The sequence below is a fragment of the Anas acuta genome, chromosome 3 (genome assembly GCF_963932015.1).
Source record: "Anas acuta chromosome 3, bAnaAcu1.1, whole genome shotgun sequence".
NCBI lineage: Eukaryota > Metazoa > Chordata > Aves > Anseriformes > Anatidae > Anas > Anas acuta.
The window spans coordinates 31,463,224-31,486,057 of record NC_088981.1 but is presented as its reverse complement, the minus strand read 5'-3'; the positions used below and the strand labels follow the sequence as shown (position 1 = coordinate 31,486,057).

The 22,834-nt window shown below is 36.6% G+C and overlaps 1 protein-coding gene across 4 annotated transcripts in view; it reads left to right on the top strand.

Annotated features, from left to right (window-relative positions):
- Positions 1 to 22,834, top strand: part of STRN (striatin) — a 69,201-nt gene that overhangs the window by 15,177 nt on the left and 31,190 nt on the right. For all 4 annotated transcript variants that reach the window (XM_068676439.1, XM_068676438.1, XM_068676437.1 and 1 more), the window contains exons 3-7: positions 4,244 to 4,317; positions 7,092 to 7,170; positions 9,151 to 9,315; positions 20,606 to 20,741; positions 22,554 to 22,689. In XM_068676439.1, the coding sequence (XP_068532540.1) occupies positions 4,244 to 4,317; positions 7,092 to 7,170; positions 9,151 to 9,315; positions 20,606 to 20,741; positions 22,554 to 22,689 (590 nt within the window). The remainder of the gene's footprint in view (positions 1 to 4,243; positions 4,318 to 7,091; positions 7,171 to 9,150; positions 9,316 to 20,605; positions 20,742 to 22,553; positions 22,690 to 22,834) is intronic.

Below are 22,834 nucleotides of genomic sequence, written 5' to 3'. Positions count from 1 at the left end.
GCAGTGTACCAAAGCCTTCCTCGATAGGTCAAATAAACAGGTTATTAGTAAAGGGACAGAATGTGAAACTGTGACCCAAAGTAGTATGTGCTTGCAGTGTCCTCAGAGCAAGAAATGGTTGACGCTGGTTTTCTCACGTACATGCTTTTATGAGCTGCTATTTTGTAGAGTGGGTCTTCAGCATTTCTTTTTCCTTTTTTTTTTTTTTTTTCTAAGCTAATTATAAATAATAAGCTTTGGAAGCAGTGTCATTGTTCTCCATTTCATGGCACTTGCATAATTTTATAGCAGGGAAGGTAGAAAGTGGTGTTTGCATAAGGATTATGACGCTTTTTTCTGACAAATCTAGTTTTAATATTCAGTCATTATCTCAGTAATTGTGAGATTACCTTTCCATTGTCTGTATATGAAGCCAAGTTATTTCTGCTGAAAAGTCTTAATACGCTAAGGAGAAGAGAACTTAGTAGATAATTAGTAGTTAAGCAGTACCACCTTTTCAACAGCAGTTCTGGTGTAGTTTTGCCAACATCCAGTAGATTGCAGTGCAAGGCGATTCATACTCGAGGGTTACTTTTTATTACTATATTAATAGTTGCTCCACCACCAATAAATTGTATTATTTTCTCTGGATTTTCAGGAGCTAACCAAAATGTAGTACGTTTGGTTGCTCTATTTCTCTCAAGTATACGTCTAATTTAATAGTCTAGTCTAGGTCATTTCCTGTCTTAACATATTCCAACCAAACAACTCGACTCTTGAGCCATGTCTCTAGAAACACTTGATTTAATTTTATGTTGTCCTCTGCACTGGTGTGTCTGATCGGAGTAAGGCTGGCGCCCTCTCCCCTGGGTAGAACATCTTGCAGTGCTGTTCCTGGCAGTCTTTCTTGTTTATGTCTCTTGGTTTGGCGGCGACTCCTAGATCTTCTGAGGATGTTTTGGCAGGCTCCCTCAGCACAGCTGGATCAGATGCTGCAGGTCTGGCGACAGATATTTCCAAGAAACAGTGGCCTTTATTGATTGGAATCAAACTTTTCTGTGTGAAGCATTCAGGAAAGTTTCATTGCTTTCAGTTTTAGGAAATTTAGAAGGATGAAAGCTTTTAGCGTTTTCCTGAGCAGCTCTTCCAGTGTTGTTGCAGCAACATTGAATGTCTCGAAGCACTGTTCATGTAATAGAAACACAGTTTAAAGATACCACCACTACTGCTACTAATAAATTACTTGTACAACAAAGTGAAAAAGGCAGAGCAATTGTAATACTTATCTTCCTTGTAAAGTAGTTTTTCAGCTCTGAAATAGGATTCTTCCAAACAACTTGCAAGGCTAGTTTTCAGATGGAAAATGACACCTGTAAAATTGTGCCCTTAAGGTAGTTATTTTCAAGTAATTTTCCAGTCTCTGCATACTGTTAATAATGCAGATGTAATTTTCAGAAATTGATGTTAAACTACCAAAGTTGATCAAGTTTCAGATAATAAGGCTTGTCTTTGTGATTGATCTCTCCACTTGCCCTAAACCCACAAAGCCACCTCCTTGTTTTTGACCAGGTGATAGAAAGTGTGGAGGAACTTTGATTTTTCTGTACACTGCTTTATAGAAGAAATGTGTTCAATTTCCTTTGTGGTAACAGCATCTCACTGCTGTGATATGTGAACTAGAGATCAAAGTGAACTGTTGAGGGCCAATTTCAAGCAGATAGTAACTGGAATATGTAATTTCTGAGGAAATGGAGAAAATAAGTGTGACAGGTGGGCAGGAGACACTTGGTTACTGTAGGATTAGATAAATATAAACATGCTAAGGGAGTAACCATATTAAGAATGTGTATAGACTAGAATTAGTTTCTTTCATGAGAAGATGCTTACCGTTTGGTTTCAGTATGTGAAATTGAATGGTCAAGACTGTTCCTTGCAGATTGAGCCTGAATCCTTATGCTCAGCTCTTTCCTTAATATACTTCAGAAGGAAGAAGATTGTCTTTCATACTTCTGACATTGTCAGCTATACAGTAAAGATGCTACTAATTAGAACAGAATTAGTGTAGATTTTCTCCTCCTCTCAATGCACTGTTAGCTATTTATCTATCTCTTTTTCTCTCCTCTAAACTAGAAGTTGACAGTTGCTGAAGATGGGTTCACCAGGCCATGTACTCTGACATGGTATTCATATTTCTGATTCATATCTGACTGGTGTCTTGCTCAGCTACCTGAATTTATGCTAATCCATTCTAGTTAATTCAGGTTTGAGTTCGGCGTTGGATTTTCTGTCACTTCATGTAGGCAAAGGTCTATAGCTTTTTGTTTTTAACCTTCTCAATAAAACTAGAAATAAGGATTGCTTTTTGGGATAGGCAATTAAAGAGCTGACAGTGTTTGTCAGCTTTTTTTCATATCTGTATTTCTACTTTTCTGTGCCTCTTTTGCCCAAAGTTAAATCTTTTGAAAGATGAAGTCTTAGTCCAGCTTAGTAGTAAAATAAATTTAAGGGCCTATGGCATTTAAGACCATGTGATCTAGGCTATCCTCTTGTAGTAAGAAATAATAATAAAGGCTTTAAAAAGCATGCATTATGAGGAGGGAAAAAAAAAAAAAGAAAACTGAAAAAAAAGCTACCATTAATCGATTAGAATGTGGATGAATACTCTCACTTTGCTGAACTGATTTTATAGTGCACTGAATGAGGGGGGAAATTTTCAATAAGAAGGCACAAAACATTACTCTGGGCATCTGGAATTAAATGTTTATTATAATGAGAAAGCAGCTGGATCAGTAGGGAATTTGTTCTGTCAATACTTAGGTTAAAGAACTACTAAGCATTGCTAGCTACTCTCAGCATCGTTTTATTAGAAGTAATGAGTTTGCTTGATGGAATAGGAAAAGGCAAAAGGAAACAAAAGAATAACGTACTGAGGATGCCCGAGAAGCAATCAAGAGGCAGAGGTAACTTGAAAGCTGTCTCCAGGCCCCCTTGATATTGTTGTTCTAGCTTAGTGGCACTTGCCTTATGCAATCGTGACGTGTCGCACCCATTCATTTCTGTAAACACAATTTTTAAGTGAGAGTGTTCCCTTGTGAGTTGTGGAGGCAGTGAAGCCTGTTTTCCTGTTCGTTTATATGAGGGTCTGTTCCTTCTCCCTTTTTGTCTTCGGTAGCCTGTGTCTTGCCTTCTTACACCCAGCTCGCTGCATTTGCATTGGAGCTGTGCCTGCGTGTGTGCCAGTCGGTCATCCTGCTGCTGCCAGGCTGAATGTCGAGTACTGCCTCAGTTCTCTCTTGTCTTGTATTGAGGGTGCTGCTTCTCTACACGATTAGGAATGTCTACAAAACTTTATAGGGTTTTGGAGTCTTTTAAAGCTTTCATATTTGGCCAAAACCAATCATAGAGACTGAAGTTACTATGAGCGTGAGATGAGGGGGAGCAGACAGTGAGGATCTCTTTGCCTCACTTTTTCTCTTCGTTACTGTGTTAAGACTTGATCTACTCTGATGAATCTTTAATAACTTATATGTACATTTGTAATGGTGTACTAATGTTGCATTATTTTCTCTGTTTATAAGTCTATAGAGGCTGGTTCTGTATGATGAAGCTTTTTCAGTCATAATGCTTTTTTTCTTTTACTTCTATCTAGTCTTACTATCATATAGCATGCTTTGTGGGGTTTATTACAATAGGCCTTCTGTAGGCTAAGTATTTCTGGAAGAGAAGTCTCCATTTTTAACTCAGTCGAGTGTCAGTTCTAGCAGCTGTATGACAAATTGGTGAAGCTGCTGGGCTGCCATCAGCACTAGACTTCAGCAGAGGTATAGAGTAGTCCTTAGTGAGGAGAGCTTGAAGAAGGGTAAAAAAGGGTTGCTTAATTGAGGTGACAGTGAAATATGAAGTGATGTGGGTAGTAAAAATGTTTCATAGTTTAATGATAGTTTTAAGGGGGGGAAAAAAAAAGAAGAGTAGAGGTAGGAGAAGCAAGCATATTGCCAAAAGGAAGTAAAACCATTCTGTACAACCAAATACCTGTTGATCTGTTTTATTAGTATTTGCTTTGCAAATACCTGTAAATCCTGGAAAAAATAATTAGGCAAAATTGCACATCTGAAGTCCTGCTGAAATTACTTGTTTTGTACATACCCTAGAAAGAAGGAGTGACTTTCGTAGTGAGGACAGGTGGCATTTATGTATTTATCCATACTCTTTAAATGTGCTAATAATTTCTTTTTTTTTTTCTTTTTTTTTTTTTTTTTTTCAGGGCTAAATATCACAAATTGAAATATGGCACAGAATTGAATCAGGGAGATATGAAGCCACCAAACTATGATTCTGGTAAGACTTTATGAAGAATGAGTTCATTACTGACATAAAAGCTCAGCTATGGTTTGTGCAAATGCTGAAATGATGGTGTTGATGAAATATGCCACTTAGTTGAGTCAGTGGGAATAGACATAATTAATGAAGATTGTATTTTACTCATGTAAAATTAAAAATATGTTAATGCTCTAAAAGAGTCTCAAATGAGTTTAAAAAAAAAAATGCAAACCCAGCAGACTGCTTCTGAAGAGAATAATTCATCTCCTCCTAAGTAATGTGCATGGATATTTTGGAACAGAGAGTTACTAGATTTATAGCTATAGAATCCTTTTATTTTTGAATAATTCTTCTGAATAAAAAGTTAATAGCAAAGGATGTGAACTATGTGGTACATAATTTGTATGAAAATATGTATTAGACATAAGTGAGAGTTTGACAATGGCACTCAGCTTGAGGAATTCAGAATTGCAATTATTTCCTTTTTCCCTGTTCCTATCTACCCTTAGTTTCCCTGGGGGGAAGGGTATGAGGATTATACCTTTAGTATGTTGTAGGTCAGGAGCTTGAGAGGAGAAGTAATAGGTAGCTATTTTTGCATCTCAGGCTCCTGATGCTTCTACTACAGCAACCAGAATCACCTGTATATAAAGGAAGAATATATAGTCTGCAGACTTCAGCTCTGTCATTTGGGTTGTCTAAGGGCTGGCATGTTTTACTGTCATGGTTAACTCTTACCTCATGGGATTCAGAAGATTATTTTTTGGGGGGAAAAAAAATGCAAACACCATCAAAAAAACAACAACCACCAAAAAATCCTGCACCAGCTGATGATGAAATTTTACACCACCCTTTTCCTGACCAAAATACAATGAAGTTTTTGAGAAGTTCTATTTCATATTATTATCCAGGTCATTTCCTTAACTGAAGGAATTGTTTAATTTGGTGTTGCTCAAGTGGAAGGCTCCAATCTATATCTGGCCCACTAGAAAACCTTGTCCTGATCACACCAGCATCCTAGATATATGATAGCTTCTACAGATCTCGTTTTTGTAGTTTCTCAGGATGGAGCTATAGCATGTTGCTCTAACAACTGTTGGAGTTGTCTTGGATAGATTTTTTTTTTTTTTTTTTTTTTCTTCCCCCATCCTGCCAGTCAGGGTAAAAATACAGAAGCGTTTCTAGCAGTTTTTCCAAATGCATCCCAGTTGGTTGTTTACTCTGTGATCTCTTGGAAACCCAGTAAGACAGTTTAGATGTAAGAGTTGGATCTGATTTTTTTTAATATCTTTTTTACTTCTCATGAGATCTGCTGTTACTTTCTTGTTATACAAGTCCCTTCATTATCATCTATGAACTGCTGTTACTGCTAGCAGTCATCATTTCTGAGACGTAAGAAAAAGAGAACTCTTGACTGAGGATGTATTTAACCTTCAGAAGGAAGGTTTTTCACTTTCAAAATTGATTTTCAGGCAAATTTATCTCAGTTGTGTGTTAACTCTTGCATAGAGTGAGCTTGTGTATTGAGTCAAGCTGTGCTCAGTTGTTCTTAGAAGGTCTATGTACAATTGATGATTTGCCATGGTTGCCATCAAATGGGTTTGTGAATTTAATATAGATAAAATTCTTACGGTTCCCCTTGCATGTGAATTCTGATTAATCTTTGATAGCTTCTTCAGTAGAGGTTTTGGTTTTTGTTTTCTTGTTTGTTTTGTTTGGTTTTGAATTCAGTTATTTAAAGGAGAATGACTTCTCAGTGAGGACAGTAACCTTCCTGTATCACATACTCATTTATTCATAGGATTATACCAGGTTTTTCTGGTTCTTAATTTTTGTTTATGTAAGAAGACTGTTCATCCTTCAGTGTTTGGATCACAAGGCCTTCTAGTTTTATAGAGTTTTATCTATTATCTTTTGTAGATAATAAACCAAAGTCTTTTATCTTGGGAAGCAAACATGTATGCTTATTTGTCTCCTGGGGGGAGGGGAAAAAATACCATGGTGTAGTATGAAGCTATATATGCAATAAATGTGTAGCTGCTGGTTGCCAGCATTCAGGTAGGTTTCTCACCAGAACAGCCACGTAATTTTTTTGTGGATTTTCCCAGAGTACTACTGTTTGCATTCAGATTTGTGGTTATGGAAAACGTGGTGGAAATTTTTTCATCAGCTTTTCAAGTTAAAAAATAAACAAATACTGCTGTTTTTATTTTTTCCTCCCTCAAAGCTAATACAAACACAGTTGAATTTAAAGTTGATGCGAATAGGTCTGATGGGTCCAAAAATAAGGAAACTGGTTGACCAAAAATTGTAAATAGATATAATTGTACGTGACGCTGTTCAAGTACTTGTACAGTTGTACTTGACATTGTTTGCAGTTAAGTGTTTGTATTTAAACTTAATTATGAGTGCGCACACACACACATATATATACACACACTAGAAGGCTAATGCAAATATGGGACTCCAAACTGTTTGTATGATTGTCCCCTTAATGAAAAAGGGACTCTTGGATGTGAAAGAGACTGAAAGGCACTAATGACTAGTGGAACTTGGGCTCCTGCAGTAAGATGTACTTGACAATCTTTGTTACGTGTAGGTAGTACGAGAATCACTTGCTACATGCATTTTTTAATCTTGATTGATTTTTTGACAGTTGAAGTTTTTATTTTGTTATTCAACCGTTCCTAATAATCTTAACACAAATCACATTTGCCTTCACAAGTGGATGGACATATTTTTTAGAAGTAGGACAAAGGAAAAATTGCTTATAAATAAATAATCTTTTCCAGATGAAGGGAACGAAACAGAGATTCAGCCACAACAAAACAGTCAGCTAATATGGAAACAAGGACGACAACTGCTAAGACAGTAAGTATAGAGAGAAGAACTTGAATAATGAATACAAGGGAAAGTATCTGGTAATGAAATGTGATGATGGTGGTATTTGATTTTTCTGTTAGATTTTCTTTGAAGAAAAGTTAGTGTGATGAAGTTCATTCAGATTCTGCCCTACTTTTCCTAGGTTTTTGAAAAAAAATTAGTATTTCAGAACTTCAGGTGAGAAGCCTTGTCATCAGACAATCTCATTTGCTTTTACTGAGTATAATAAAACAATCTGTTCGGAAGAACAGCAGGTCATGACACTTTACAATTCTTTTTGCAATTACAAAATAAAACAATTCTTTTTGCAGCTACGTAAAGTAATAATAACTTGGTTTGGAGAGGGATAACTTTTGTTTTAGTCTACTCTGTGCAAAAAACACTAAGAAGATTAGACTAGAAGCTTTCTAATTCTCAGTTCATCTTAATGAAGCAAATGTCTAATATAAATAAATTTTTGAATTTTGCTCATAATGAGTTATGCAGTTCCATGGTACTTGGTCATATTTCTGGTTGTTTTTTGTTTGTTTGTTTGTTTTGCTTTTGCCTTAGTTACAGCACTTGGTTTAAATTGAAAAGATCTCTTCAAGGCCTGTCATCAAGATCTCCTTATGTCTGTTTTTCCATGCATTAGCCTCATTCACTATGATGATAGCTAGATTCTGTGGCCTTCTAATCAGCTAGCAAAATTTTGATATCCAGTTCTGTTTTTGTGTTACAGAAGATAAGTGAGAGGGGAGGGAGACAGTAAGGACAGTCTGGGCTTTATTGGAAAAGACCTATTTCCAAGGAGTTATACAAAAATTAAATTATCCAGTTTGTCAGTTGGATGGCTTTTACTTCCTTTTCTTTTTCAAGAACCCATTTATTTGCATGTAAGTTGAATAAATGTAAATAAAGTAGTCTTGCGTTGGATCAGTGATTTGAAGGCAAGTCATTCCCTCCCAGTGTAATTCATGAGTAAGTTACACGCTGCTGAATAAAGAGTTTGTATTACTGACAGACTCTATTTTGCATAGGTGACTCATTTGATTTTGATATAGTCATCAGTCAGTATTTCGCTGCAAATGTGTTTATGTAAAGAATATTGTTAAATAATCAGATGAGGATGTTCTTGCTAGAAAAGTGCATATCCCTGATTTGTGACAGCTTTTATTGTGAACTAGTATTTCTACTCTTCAGGGTTATCCAGAATATTGATCATTTAATCTGTTCAATGTTTCTGAGAAGGTAGTAACTTCCTTTTTCTAGAGGAAGGGACAGAGACCGATTATTTGGTGTTCCAGATGCATTACTGTATGCAAAGGTACAACTTCATATTGATGAAAGAGGCAACTTTAGACCTTAAGGTTTTCATACAAGCAAAACCAACCCAAATATGCGAGACAGATTAATAGTTTGCAGATTCTGAAGAATGAGAAAATGGCAAGGCAAAAATTTTATCAAACATAGTACGTTATAAATAACAGGTTTTAGTAGTAGCTATAGCTACAGAATTTGGTTTTATTCCCTCTGTTTTCTAGGCTTCTAGTAATGCCTGGGGAAGGAACATATCTGACACGTCTTGTAAGGCTTCATATGTGTTTTCCATGTGTTGAAGAATAAAATGGCTATATTGTACATGCAACTGTGGTGATTTTTATAAGCCAGTTGTAAATATTTTAATTGAAAGTGCTTTTCCATCCATTTTAGTAAATGAATGAATAACGTATTGTATAACCTCTGACTGCTAGGCTCTTTGATTATTTCCCCCTTCCCCCCCCCCCCCCCGCCTCAGTGACTGTAGAGGCTGGTACTGCAAGAGGCGATCCCTCTGCAGCTGGTACAGGATGATTTATAAGCATGTTTCATTAGCACAGCACCATACATTGCTAAGCTATGAGGTTGAAGATGAGTTTAGGGAGAAGTTTTCATTTACTGTTTTGAGTAAGATATGCGTGAAAAATTAGCATGAGTTCTGTCCTACAGGTATCTGCAAGAAGTGGGCTACACCGACACGATATTGGATGTGAAGTCAAAACAAGTACGAGCTTTACTGGGACTTTCAAGTGATGCTTCAGAGAAGGAAAACAGAAATCAAGAACCAATGGTAAATGGTACAGAGGGCCAGATTAAAGAAAACACGATGATTGGGTGAGTATCACGAAAATGTTCTCTTTCTGCATAAATGTGATTAATGGTATAGAACAGATTTTTGTTTACTGAGATTTTTAGACGTTTTTCTAATTGGACATTAGCGTAATTTAACCACTTTTATTACATAAAGCAGTAAGTATGGGAACAACTTTTAAGATATGCAGCTTTAAAAGCAGCATGTTTGGTTTTTTTACCAGTTGCATGGCAGCACAAAGGCAAATCAAGACATTTGATATGTGATTAGAGGTCAATATTGTTTCAAGTTAACAGCTTATTTGGATTGTTGGAAACTTAAAATATCTTACAGGCTTTGTTTTTTCTGGTGTATGCTGACTTTGACATGATAATCAATATGAGATACAGGATTTTTTTTGGTAGGATCTGAAAAGCAGATTCTCATGTTGTATTCTGATTTCTATAAATCCATGGTTTTCCCTGAGTGGATAGACATGTGCAAATGTGACTGAAGTATAAGATATTTATTTATCTTTTTTTTTTTTTTTAATATTTCGTAACACTGTGAGAAGTCAGTAAAGGAGTGTAAAAAACTTGTTGTCCTTGCTTTTGTTTTTAAGTGATGCTGAAAACATAAAAGCCATTATTCCATTTTCTTGCATTTTCTATGCAAAGAGGTTTTTGCTTTTGCAAAGCCAAAGAAAACCAAAACTTAATTGTAGAGGCATTAGGAAAGAAATCTGTTCTTGTTTAAAGTACTGTAGCTACAAAACTTAAGGAAAATGATGCAGAATTGTTTGTCTGAACAATACATGAGGTTACTATTCCAGTGGTTCATGCTGTGATCAACAAGCACGGCTTTCCTTGAAGAATCTGCTTCTTTTTTCATTTTCTGTGCTAATGTGGCAATATTGAAGACCTTATCTTATGGTCTAATACTGTCAATATTACACGTTCTGTCTTTTAAAAAGCATTTGTAAAATTTCATTGGGCCCAGCAGATAGCTCTTGCAATTTAGGCCAATGAGTTATGTAAGGGCAGGAGTTCATTGTTACGTAATTAAATTTTATGCTGTGAGGTGGAAAATCTGAGTGTATGAGAAAACTCACAAGATACTGAAATACATTGTGCTGCTACACAGTTGACAAGCCATGTCATTTATGTGCGACAGCTTTGTTTTTGAAGAACAGGAAGTGCTTGATAGATGACAACAACAATTTTAGTTTGGTTTCTGGTGAAGGAGTTGCTTCTTTTCAGGGTAATGGGTAAACCGAGCTCCCCTTCTTATACTTGAAAGTTTACTGAAATCTGTTTTCTCCTTGAAACAGATGGATATTTATAAGGTAATTATTTGATAGAGGAAATGGTTGGACAGTGGTTCTTAATATAGCAATTAATAATACAGTTGTGTTTCTTTCCTATGTATTTCCTTTCTGGATAGGTTTATTTTAGGTCTATCAGTTTTAACACTTGTAGTATACCCTCTAGCTGTGGATACTCACTGATGCAGGAAAAACATGTTTTCAAGTTCAAGGCTGTTTAGGTGTGCACAGTCGAAGGAACTGCTTTCATCTCACTTGTAAAGCATAACCTGGAAGACTGTATGAGAAGGATTAGGGGAGCATTTTGATGTATGATGTGAGACTCGACTCCAGGGTTTTCCAGTGGAAGACTCTTCAAGAGATCTCGTCCAATAAAGCCATGTCAGTCTTCATGGGTCATTTTGAATTTGTGGATTTCAGCTGAAATCTTTCTTACTGAAAGGAAAAAGTTGAGATTTTACCAAAATCCCTTGGTGAATCTCAGTATAAGGCTAGCTCTCAGTGCTGCAATTCTTCTGGGTATTTCAAGTGTGCTTTCTGAACATCTCTTTTAATTTTCCATGCAGGAGGTGTTCGTGACTTTCTTCCTGACTGAGACTGTCTGTTACTTAACTGCTATCTCATCTTGTGCTATTAGATTCTGTAATATGTTATACTTCACTCTTCCTGTGGTGTGTGACACCGTTAATCTCTTCCCAGCTGCATTGTCACTTGCCTCAGAAATTTCAAAATGCAGCTTTATGGCAGATTGGAAATCTGAAAGGAGATGAGGTGTTGCTCTCAGCTCATACTTACCCATTACCAGCCTCTTCTATTATCACCATTCCTTTAAAATATACAAACCAGTTTATTTCTGAAGAGGATTGGTATTGAATAGGTCACTGAGATCTATAAGGCATGCAGTTCTTGTACCTGATCCCAACTGGAATTCTTAATGAGCGTTCAAAAACTTGGTTCAACATTTTTCTATCCGTTTACCAGACCTGGGAAAAAATGAGGTGGCTCATCTTCGTTCTGGCTCACAGTTGAGGTACGAGCACTCTAAAGCAACTTCACTGCTAGGCTATGTAACAGGATGGAGAAAAGATTGACAGTTCTTTTAGAAGCTTCTTGTTATTCCTGGTGCGCAGGAAAAGTGAGAAGAGGATTGGGGTCACAGTGAGCCTGTAAAGTTGGAAGGAGTGCAGCGAACAAGTGCCATGTCATAGTGGTAGAAGAGGAAAAAGTTACAGTGAGAGATCAGAAGACCAAGGAAAAAAAGAACAAACGCAAAACCTTAACTCAACCCCTAAAAGTAGAAGGCCATGCATGTGTTTGCCAGGACCACAGGACATTGGGACAGTTGCAAAGTAAAATGCAGATGGAAGACAGGCAGTGGCTGTATGGGTACAGTGAAATACTTCACGGGAGAAAGCTTTCCTGTCACCACAGAACACAGAAGTATTACTGAAGTCAATGGAGTTTGGCAAATTTTGTGGTTAAAAACTTTTAATGGACATTGATATCAAATACCTGCTAGCAAGTCTGAGGCTAAGGGTCAACCTGAAGATGTTTGAGTTGTCTTTGAAGAACAGAGTGCTGGACAAAATGTAATGCATGACAATTAATCTGGTCTAACAAGAAATATCTGTGTCAAAGCAATAAAATACAGCTCACAGAACATTGCTGACTTGTTTGGTCTTGGAAGAAAAGGGTTTGTGAACTCAGCTAAGAATACAGATTTTTAAGTCTGTTTTTTTTTTAAAAAATTGTTTACATGGGAGGAAGAATGTGAGAAGCAGAGTACAGGGAATGAAGAAAGAGTTTGTGGATGAGAAACAAAGACAAATCAGTAAGACTTTGGAAAAAGCGTGGGTGAATGTGATGAAGATAATGTACTGTAGAAAGGAAAAGAGCACAATGAAGAACGGAAGAAAAAATGGATATAGTAATATGTTACACGAACAGGAAAATGGGAGGACACGTTAGATGTAAATGTTCTTGAAGATTTCTCCATATAGCAGCGTAAGTTGCAGAAAGAACAGATTGGCTAAACGGCTTTCTGTGCAACTGAACGTTCATTTGATAAATTCCATAAAAAGTAAAAAATGATGTTTGATGTTTTCATGCTGCCATATGGTTACCACTTTGGGGGAAGGAGAGGAGATAACAGAAACGAGGAAACAAACTTTCCTTTATGTCATGACTGTCATTTATTGGTAATCAACCAATACTTTCTCAGTGAAATGAAAGTAGTAGAGAACAAGACATAGATCTGTACTGAAAGAAATTCCAACTGAAGAATGAGAGAGACTTGCTTCTCTACACTGCTACGCTGTCAGATTATAGTGTGTTTTTTTTCGTAAGCCCTCCGAGGTATGCATGGTGTTTGCTGCTGTTGTTCAGCCTCCTTCAGGAATATCTCTGATCTGCTGCTGTACTTCTGACAATTAGATGCACCCATAGTTTAAATTTTTTTTTTAAACATCTTTGACTGCTGAAAGGGTAAGCCCTGGTGTTTTTCCTTTGGCTCCAGGGATGTGTGAAATGTATACTCAGTGGTGGGTAGGGAGGATACTCCTCTTGCTCTCAACTCCCCACTTCTACGAATTTTCATGAGTCAAGTCTGTTGTACCAGAACTTGTGTACCTATGTCAACAGCCAGAGTTCAGACACTCAGTGACTCAGTGCTCTCAAATCAATAGTAAGCTGAGCCTTTTTATGGCAGAGGCTTTTGAGAATGTTTGGAGTATAATATGGGTGCTGTTTACTTCAGTATGGTTAAGCTTACAGTAGTTACTGCAGTGAAAATACTTAGGAAAATAATCTTGATTTACAGTAGACAATATGTAACTTGAATTCTGTTAATTTTAATTTATTTATTTTAATTGCCATCTGGTCATACCCCTGAGCTTAATGTTGAGTATCTTAAAGTGTTGGGGCTACATTAGAGAACTATTCCCACCTCTTTTTTTCTTCTTTTGGTATAATGATGAAATAATTGCTGTTGTCTGAAAGTCTTTTAAACCCTTTTCAATTTCTCTTATTGTTAAGTGAAGTAGCCTCAGTCTGCGTGTGAACTAGCTGCTGCATCTGTGGGCAAATATTTGTATTCTTACATTACCTATTTATTTGCTAACATACAGATCCTCATGAAAACTTTAGCACTCAAGACATCATGTGGATTTTGAATGCACCCTGGAAGATTTTGGTTCCATAAATGAAATGTTGTTATGATAACCTGAGATAGATATAGTCCTGTTTCCACTTATTTCATGGAATGTAAAAGGGCATCTGTTTTCAGTTTCTTCAAATCAGCTCACTTGCATTACAAAAGATAAGTACCACTTGGCATGATTGGACTCAAAAATAATTACTAAAATAATAACTTCATAATAATGGTTGAAATTCTTAACACCTGCAGTGAGAGGAACGGATGCTTTCCCTCCAGCAAACTGAGATATAAAGGAAAGCTGCCTGCAAGCATCACATGTAACCTTGAAAACATGAGAGTATTTAAGTATCTTTGGTTCACTTATTACCTCATTTTTAATAGCCTTATCTTATTGACTGAAACCTAAACAGTCAGATTAGTTTACCTTCTTGAAGGTGTGTGTTTGACTACTGCTTGATATGAATGGAAGCAAATATAATGAAGGAATAGAACTGGAAAGAAACAAAGGTATACCAAGCATATGCTTGTATATATGTACATGTGCATGTGTGTATATATAAGAATGATATAGATAAATTATCTGAATTTTTGTTAAGAGTTAGACAATTAGAGCTATATTTAAATATTCAATGGAAACTTTTAAGTGAAAGATTCAGGCTTATTTCTCTCTGAAACTGATCTGTTCTTTTTTGAACTTAATTGAACTGCATATGGCTTCTGATGCCTATGCTTTGCTGGAGCAAAAAGGCATCATAGTAACACATTGAGAGCAGATCCAAAGACCTTTTCAAAGATTAAGATTAAACATTTTGAAGATCTTATATTTCTAATGTACAACAAATCATTCCATCTGAGGCTTCAGGAAGTAAATATCTTTCTGTACCAGAAGGCGTTGAATAACTCTTGCATCTCTAAATCCTATTAACACTGACACATGTAATGAAATTGCTGCTTTTTGGCTGATGACTGTTGTGTGTTAACTCGCTTATAAAATGGTTTATTTGGGAAAAGATCTTTATATTTAACTACTGAGGTAACACCTGTCATAAAAAAAAAAAAATCAAAATAGTATACCAGGAAGAAATACTGAATAATATATATATATATCCAAAATCAATTTGCCTTCTTCCCTTTACTGATGTTTTTTTCCCCATTTTTCCCATTCGTACTTGCCCCCATCTTGCAGTGACCTAACAGGCATTTCAGAGATACCTGGTTTAGGCCAGACCTAGACAATTTCAACAGGTGCATCGAAGCAGGAAAAGTGATTAGATAAATTAGGGATTTGTGTGCAGAAAATAGTACCAATGATGACTCTTTTCATTTCATTGGCACAGATCTATGGCACAGGGGTCTGAAAGATGCGTCTTGGAAATGTCACGTAAGAGTCAAGGCACAGAAGGAACGGGGAGAAAGAGACAAGGAAGTCATGTAGGGTGAGAAAGAGAAGCAAGGAGAAGGGAGATGAATGGAGAAGTAACTTTAAAAATGTTACTTCAGCTCTTCTGACATTGACTTTTTTTGTATCCTTACGTTTTAGAAAGCTTGTTTATTTGACATCGTATAGTTACCTGACTAGATTTGGCAAGATAAGCAGCCTTTCCTTTATTAGTGGCATTCCTGCATAATTCCAATTTGCATCCAAACCATTTTGTAAGTGTTGCTTACCAGTTGTAGTACATATTGCACTGGTTCTTGCATCGTGTGGTGTGAATTCCTAAAAAGTTTCAAAGGTTACAACAGACTGTCTAGCCTGTCCAGTGTTCCTTGTGTGTAAATTTTGATGATAAATATTCTGCACTTTATTAGTTTGATTTTTTTTTTCCATGCTGTATTATGAAAGATTTTGCACCGTATTGAAGATTTCTAAGACTGTTTGGTAAAGGCAGTTGTCATAGGAAGGAAAGCATTTCAATTTGCATGCCGTTATTTACTCTGTCCGGTTTGAAAGGACTCGATTAGCTGTGTTGAAAAGATTGTATTAGAACACAAAATAACTGAATTCTGTGGGAAATTAATAAAAATGCTGACCTTGTGCTAGCACGTTTTGACAGTGGGAGGAAACCGAGCCAACAAAAATGGCTAAAGAAAGGGTGTTTCAGAATTGCTCTTCAAATGCTGGGCCACGACAGGCTTTTTCCTGTACAGGCCCCCAGAAACATTTCCCAGCCTGAGCTGATCTTGTGTTTATTTAACTTTATACTGCGGTGTTCCTTCCTGCTTCTGGATTTGTCAATAAAATCTGTTTTTATTTAAGACATTTTGTGTATGTCCTGGAATAAAAAACAAGCAAACCCCAACCCACCAAACCTCCCTCTCCTTTTTTTGCCGGGGACTGAGGCAGGTAATGGCTTTGTGGCAGGGCAACTCGTGGGAGGAGTTTGTGGCAGCTTTCCTGGACATGACCACGGAAAGTCCCAGAGTTGCTATCAGGAAAGGAAAAGGTAACAGCAGAAATACTGAGGGTGTTGGTTACAATAAAAATACAGGGCTATAATTGACTTGCGATGTGAAACGTCTGGGTCATGCTAGAAGCAGGAAAGCTATCCATCAATGCGCTGTGTTATTGCCACATAAACTTCATTTTTTCTATAGGTTATGGTTTCTCCTTTTCATTCAGTAAAAGCAAATTTAAACCAGGATTTCTGTTAACATCCTGAATATTAAATGTTGAAAGCCAGTTCAACACTACACATATTGTTAGGCTGCTAATGTCAGGGCCAACTGGGTTTTACAGAAAATACTTGTCTTGAGCCTTGTGACTGTAGGGCAGAAAGCAAAGAGTTGGCTGCATGGGCTGCTGAGGCCCATTGGGGTCCCAGCGTACTTTAAATAGTACATGTGGAGTATCAAACACTGTATTTCTTTGATTTCATGGGAAGAGGTTATTATTATTATTTTTAGTCTTAAAGGGGCCAAGGAGTTAAGACAAATCTGAATAATTGAACAGCCTGTAAAATACAAGTTAGAATGAGATTCTCAGGGTGGTCACAGCTGCAGAAAATTCTGGCAACTTCTCCCAGGAGAGAAAAATATTCATGGGATTTCAGGTTGGTATTGCTTTAAGGGAGGTAAGTAATTAAGTTACCAACCCATTGATAACAAGAATTCTGTTCTTTTAAACAGGAAAAAAAAAAGTGTCTTATCTTTGGGGATCAGAAGTTCCCTGTGTCAAGAATAATCTGCGTGCTGTCCATCTGTTAGTAGGAAGATGGAAATCTCAGCAGCATTAATGTACCTGTATTTTACTTCCTGACTGTGCTTGTTACGCTTGCGACAAACAGTCCTGCCGTGCTTATGATGCACAGACACGAGTCGCAGGTGCTGTCTGCCCAAAGGTCTCCCTGGCTTGTTGGATATGGCTACAGGAGAGGAGGTTGTAATGCACAGGCAGAGCTATCAAGTGGCTGATAGAGAACGTTATGTTGACTAACTGATTTTTAGGTTTGGTTAGGAAGTGGTAAACAAACTGGGATGAAACCCTTGAGAAAAGGAAGCCGAGGGTGGAGTCCAGGAGAAAACCATGCAAGGGTGGTTTTACAGAGTATAGTTGAGGTACAAGTGGTGGAAAAGAGATTGAGAACCTCTGAGGAGCACAGAGTTGAGAAAGGCTCTGCCAAAATTACTTTGTTCTATGCTCTGTGCTTTGGCAGCTGTTGTCGCTGCTCCTGCTGTCTGCCTTGTTCTTCCCCAGCAGTGTTTCTTCAGACAGCGTGGCTGGGGAAGAAGGAAAAAGCACCACTTGAAAAATGACCTTTTCCCCTACATGTGTTTTGATCACGGACAGTCCAGTGAAGAGAAATTGTCCTTTCTGAGGCCTTTTTGTTTTTTTAGTCTCCCTGTATTTGTAGCAGCTCCTGAATCTCACCACGCTCTTGCTTCGCTCATACTTATACCATGACAGTTCACAGGACAGTCCTTGCCCTTGGATCTCCAGTACAATTGTTGTCACTCCTCAATGCTTTTTTGTCCAAGTGTTACACACTACAAGAGCCCTGGAAATGTTGAGCTGTGTTTCTTTTTCTAAAACAGAATTTAAAGGAGTTCATTGTAGTATACTATCTCAGAATGTATTTTTGCCACTTCTGCTTTTTCCTGTTGCTTTGTGAATGACCCCATAACAGAAACAAAAACTTTACAGATGAAGAAAAATGAAACAAGCAAGCTTCAAATTGCCATCAAATTATGTAATACAAATTAGCTAAGTCCAGGTATTTTCTTGAGTATTTTACAGTATTAAGTGTTCATGTTGACAGTAATATCTAAAGTAATGTGTTTGTTATGTTTATGTATTGCTAAAGGATGAAGGATGCCGTAGATTTGAGTCACTGTTGACTAGGCTGTGAAAATTTATAAGGGTACAATATAGCCAATCAAACTGTCTGTGAGCCTGAAGCTTCTTTTCAGGGTAGAATCTTTAAATAGCTTAAATATTCTGACACTGTTTTCTTTCTTTTTTTTTCTTTCTTTTTTTTTCTTCATAGTTGTTCTTTTGAAGTCTCTTGGAAGTTTTTCCCTAGAACAAATAATCTTCTGTGGTACTATGCTGACTTTGTACATTTTACTACTGTGCAGAACTTTTGGAGTGTATGATTAGCTTCTGTGTTTTCTAGTGCATCAGGTGCTTTTTTTTGGCCTGTATCAATGGAGATACACTGTTAAGTATCTATCCTGCGTACTAGAGGATGTAATAATTAATAAGATAGTTGCGTGCAGAACAGTTACTTCAGAAGAGATAAAGCTCTCTTGGTGATCACTTTGAACTTTACTGTAAGATCTAATCAGTAGAGAAACTAATCTAGGTATGAATTACTACAAATTCTTGTGTCTGTAGAAGGATATTTGGCAAGCAGTAACAAGTTCTGTCAATTAAAAATTTTCTATTCTATATTTGGTATTAGTTCATACATTGCTGTTTACTGTTGTATGCCTGACAGTTGCTAATATGAGACCAAAATGTTTTTATATGGCAAAATGCACAGGAAAAAAGTAGAAAAAAGTAGTTTTGGTTGTGCATTTTAGTCTACTGAAAGTTAACAAGGACACACACTATTCCCTAAAAATCAAGAAGTTAGTCAGGTGAAGCATATTACATTTCTGCATTGGAAACAGCAAAGTGACAGCCCCGTAAGATTTCTTTGAAACTGTATATTACTGCTAGAGATACGTGAGGTGCTATAATTTGCCAATGTAGTAGTTAATTAAGGAAAAAGAACGATATTATAGAAACAAGAGGGACAAAATAGTGCAAGAAGCGAGGTAAATTGGAAGCATGTTTGAGATTGTTCTCATCTAAGATGGATAAGAGAAGTGAAAGGAATATATTCTGTAAAGCCAGTGACCGTGAAAACGTCAGTGGTGCCATGGTGTATTATGCTGCTGTGTATGTGGAATTTCTAGTGTCAAGTGAAATCCTTACAGGTATTTTCAGTCCATGAAAAGAAGGGTGGGATGGCAAACTGTCTTAAGATGCCAGCATACTGAGGCTTTGATGAAGCCACTTCTGCTATTGTCTGTCATTTATGCATGGAAATAATTGAGCTGAGACTGCATAAAGAAGGAAGTATTCTGTTTATCATGCTTTGTTACACGTGAGAGCTTTTGCCCTTGAATGTTTCCTGTAATAAGCCTTTGCAAAGTGTTATGAAGAAACACTGGAATAAGTGAGTGATGGACAGATAATCAGGTGTTACACTGCAGGGAGTTTACAAGGCCTTACTACTGTAGGCTTGTAAATTGATTGAACCTTTTGAAATGGGTCATAACAGGAGCAATGTGTAGCTTTAGCAAGGCACTTGCTGGCAGAAAGGATGACTGTACAAGATAATTTAGAACTACAGTTCTGAAATGAGAGGGAGAGTCTGCTGTGGTTTCAGTGGTTTTGAAAATCAAGATGGCGTGCGTGTAGTGATGAATTATGCAGCACAGACTACTGATTAAAGGTAAGAAAACAACAATAAAGTTTGTTTCCTTTACTGTTGTAAAGTCACATAAAAGAATTTGAAAGGTTTTACTGGAAGCAATCACTAACTGAATAAATTTTTTCCACGCTTTCTTTATCTTTGAAATATTGATGAAGTACATCTTCAGCGTAGAAAACATGGTACCTGTTGTAAATTCTGGGATTGCTTTACATTTGTCTGAGTTTTCTTTAATAATGGTTATAGTCCAGCTTCTTGGATTCTTCCTCTTCAGTTGTTAATATGATGACCCTTGTAGTTCCTGTTTGAGAGGCACTCCCTGAGTTTGTGCCAATGCTGGCAGTCATAATTTTACCCAATCTTCAACCCTTTCCTTGTTTGTTTAATGTTAACATCTATGTGACTGTTACTTAGTCATCAGCAATATTTTTCCATTATATTGTTTTATAGTGGCAAATTTAGGTTGTCTAAAAAGTTAATGGATGATAGATCTAGAGTTTGATGTTTCCCACAATGTGGAGAATATCAGATAGCAGCAGCAGCAAAATTGTCCTGTACCTTGAGGTACAAGTGAGAGGTCGACTTTGTAGGTGTAATTCATATCCTGGTTGATGCGGCTTTCAGTGAAGATATATCAGTATTGGCTTTGGGGCATGCATCAAATGGAGAGTGCTTGAAAATGCTTTTAAAATAACAATAAAAAACCTGAAGTGCCTGTCCTGGTAATTGCAGCTGGATGAGGAATAATTGTTGGCTGTAATAACATGGATTTACGGATAAGATTTAGCTTTTTAACCCTCAGTTTTACCTGTAATAGTCCATTTTTACCTGTAGGCTTATTTTAATTTCAAGTATTGTTAGACACCATAAAACAGGACAGACTTCTTTATGATCTATTTTGACTCATGGTGTTGGTGATTGTTGTTGTTGTTTAGGAAGCCAGAATTGACTGACTCTGCCTCTCTGCTAGAGACCTTCAAGTTCCTTGAAAATGCAGCTGCAGACTTTAGTGATGAAGAAGACGAGGAAGATATTGAAGGAAGAGAGAAAACAATCATTGATACCGCAACAGTGAGTGGAAAAAATAATTGAAAAAGTTACGAAGAACAGAAAAAGTGAGATTAATGAGATGCCTATATGCAAAGTATATGACTGTGTATGTACACGTGCAAATCATTAATGCATCTTTATGATGGTCTGTCCAAGCATGTGTGCATAAGAGGAATTATATATGCATTTCTGAGTTCGTTAAGCTTTGTTACCTATATTACTTTCAGTTTAGAGTGACAAATGATAAATTGTCTTCCAACTATTCTGTACTGCCTAGTATTTTTTATATATGTTGGATACAGTTTTTAAGGTACTACATGTACTTTCTTACATTTTTCAGCTTACATTGAAGGTATTGTTTGTAATGTTGCAAGTCAAACATGCATTGTTTCTGAATATTTATATAAATGCATTTAATACTTGAAGTGACTTGTATAAATTTCCCCTTGTAGGGGTACAGAACTGAAATACCACCTCTTCTTTTGAGTAGGTGGTGGAAGGAAGAAAAAGTATAAGTGGAAAACTTTTGTATATAGTTAATAAACCTTGTGAATTCAGTCAAATGCCTGAACCCTCCCAATGTATACTTTGCAACGTAATTTAGTCAAATGATCACATTATATAGATACATAAAATCAATACTCAATCCTCTTCTTTTCAGAATTAATATTGATTCATTGAGTTGTTTTTCCTAACAATTGAAACAGATATGAGTTTTGATGGACATGATAATTTTTATGAACAATTTTAAGAATGAACACGTAAAAAACCAACTGCATTGGTTGTAAAGGATCTCTGTAAATTTGTTCCTGTCACTGATGAACTGTGAACTAATGTCCTAGACTCATCTGTAAAATCATCTGTAATATAGTATGTTCACTAAGCTTGCCGAAGAAATGAAGCTTGATGTTGAGTATTGTTTCGGGTTTCAAAATTGGTTAATTTAATTTAGAGGAAACATTTATCTTCAATCACTATGAGATGTTAGCCTATCTACTGAAGTCTTCTGAGACTGACTGTTAGCAAGGTGTCAAAATACCATGATGAATGTATTTTTTCTGGAGGGAGGAAATCTTTTGCTACAGATTTCAAAATTATCAGTTCACCTGCAAGTTAACTAACTTTAAGGCAGCTGGTCTATTTTGATTATGGAGGGAAAAGTACATTTGTTTAAAAAATAATAATAAAAAAGCATACTGTGCTGTGAGGTCCTTCATTGAAACATGTACTTCTTTTTCCAGTTACCAAATTTGTTTTAGAATTGGTGAGGGAAATACAGTTTAAACTTTGAAGTATTGTGTGTAAATAATAGTAATATCTTAGGAAATAATCAGGATAGAATGGCTTTTGTCAAACCAAAGCAAATTAGCTCTTGGCAGTTTTTTTTTCTAGACTCATATTTTGGTCAGTAATTAGAGTGGTTTCAGAGGTGAGAGTTAAAAAGGCTGTTTTCAGAGTAGCAGAGCCAGTTTGGCTTTGCTATCCTTTCTACAGCATTGTTTGCTTGTTTCTTTTTACCTCTATTAAAAATGAGTTTGTATTTTCCTGGTATTAAAAACAGTAGTAGCCATCTAGCTCACTGTAGATTTATTACCAAGTGAATATTGGTGGTTACTGGAAAAAGGTCTACAAGCAATTATGATTATGACACGGAAATCTGAATGAAAGTTCTCTGTTAATTCCAGAATTCCCATTAATGTATACTTTCTTGCTGCTTTTTCAATTTCCTGTTAGGATTTTGCATGGAAGACAAGACATTGCTGATGTACATTAGGTATAATATAAAGTGCATGTAATTTAATTCAGCTTTTGCTTTCCTTCCTCACCTTTTAGATTGTAAGGAAAAGAGTGCTGTCTGACAGTTGTGAAGACAGGGATACAGAAGAAGCTTTGAAAGAGTTTGACTTCTTGGTTACCTCAGATGAAGGTGATGGGGAATCAAGAAGTTCAGGAGATGGAACAGACTGGGGTAAGGAAATATAATGGAATGTACCAGGAGGAAAAAAAAAATGTTCTAAGAATGTATTGTGATGGATTTATTTTGATCTCTGTCATGATTGGAGCACCTTCTGAGTATTGCTATAGTAAATCTTATGTTGACAGACAGATCCTCA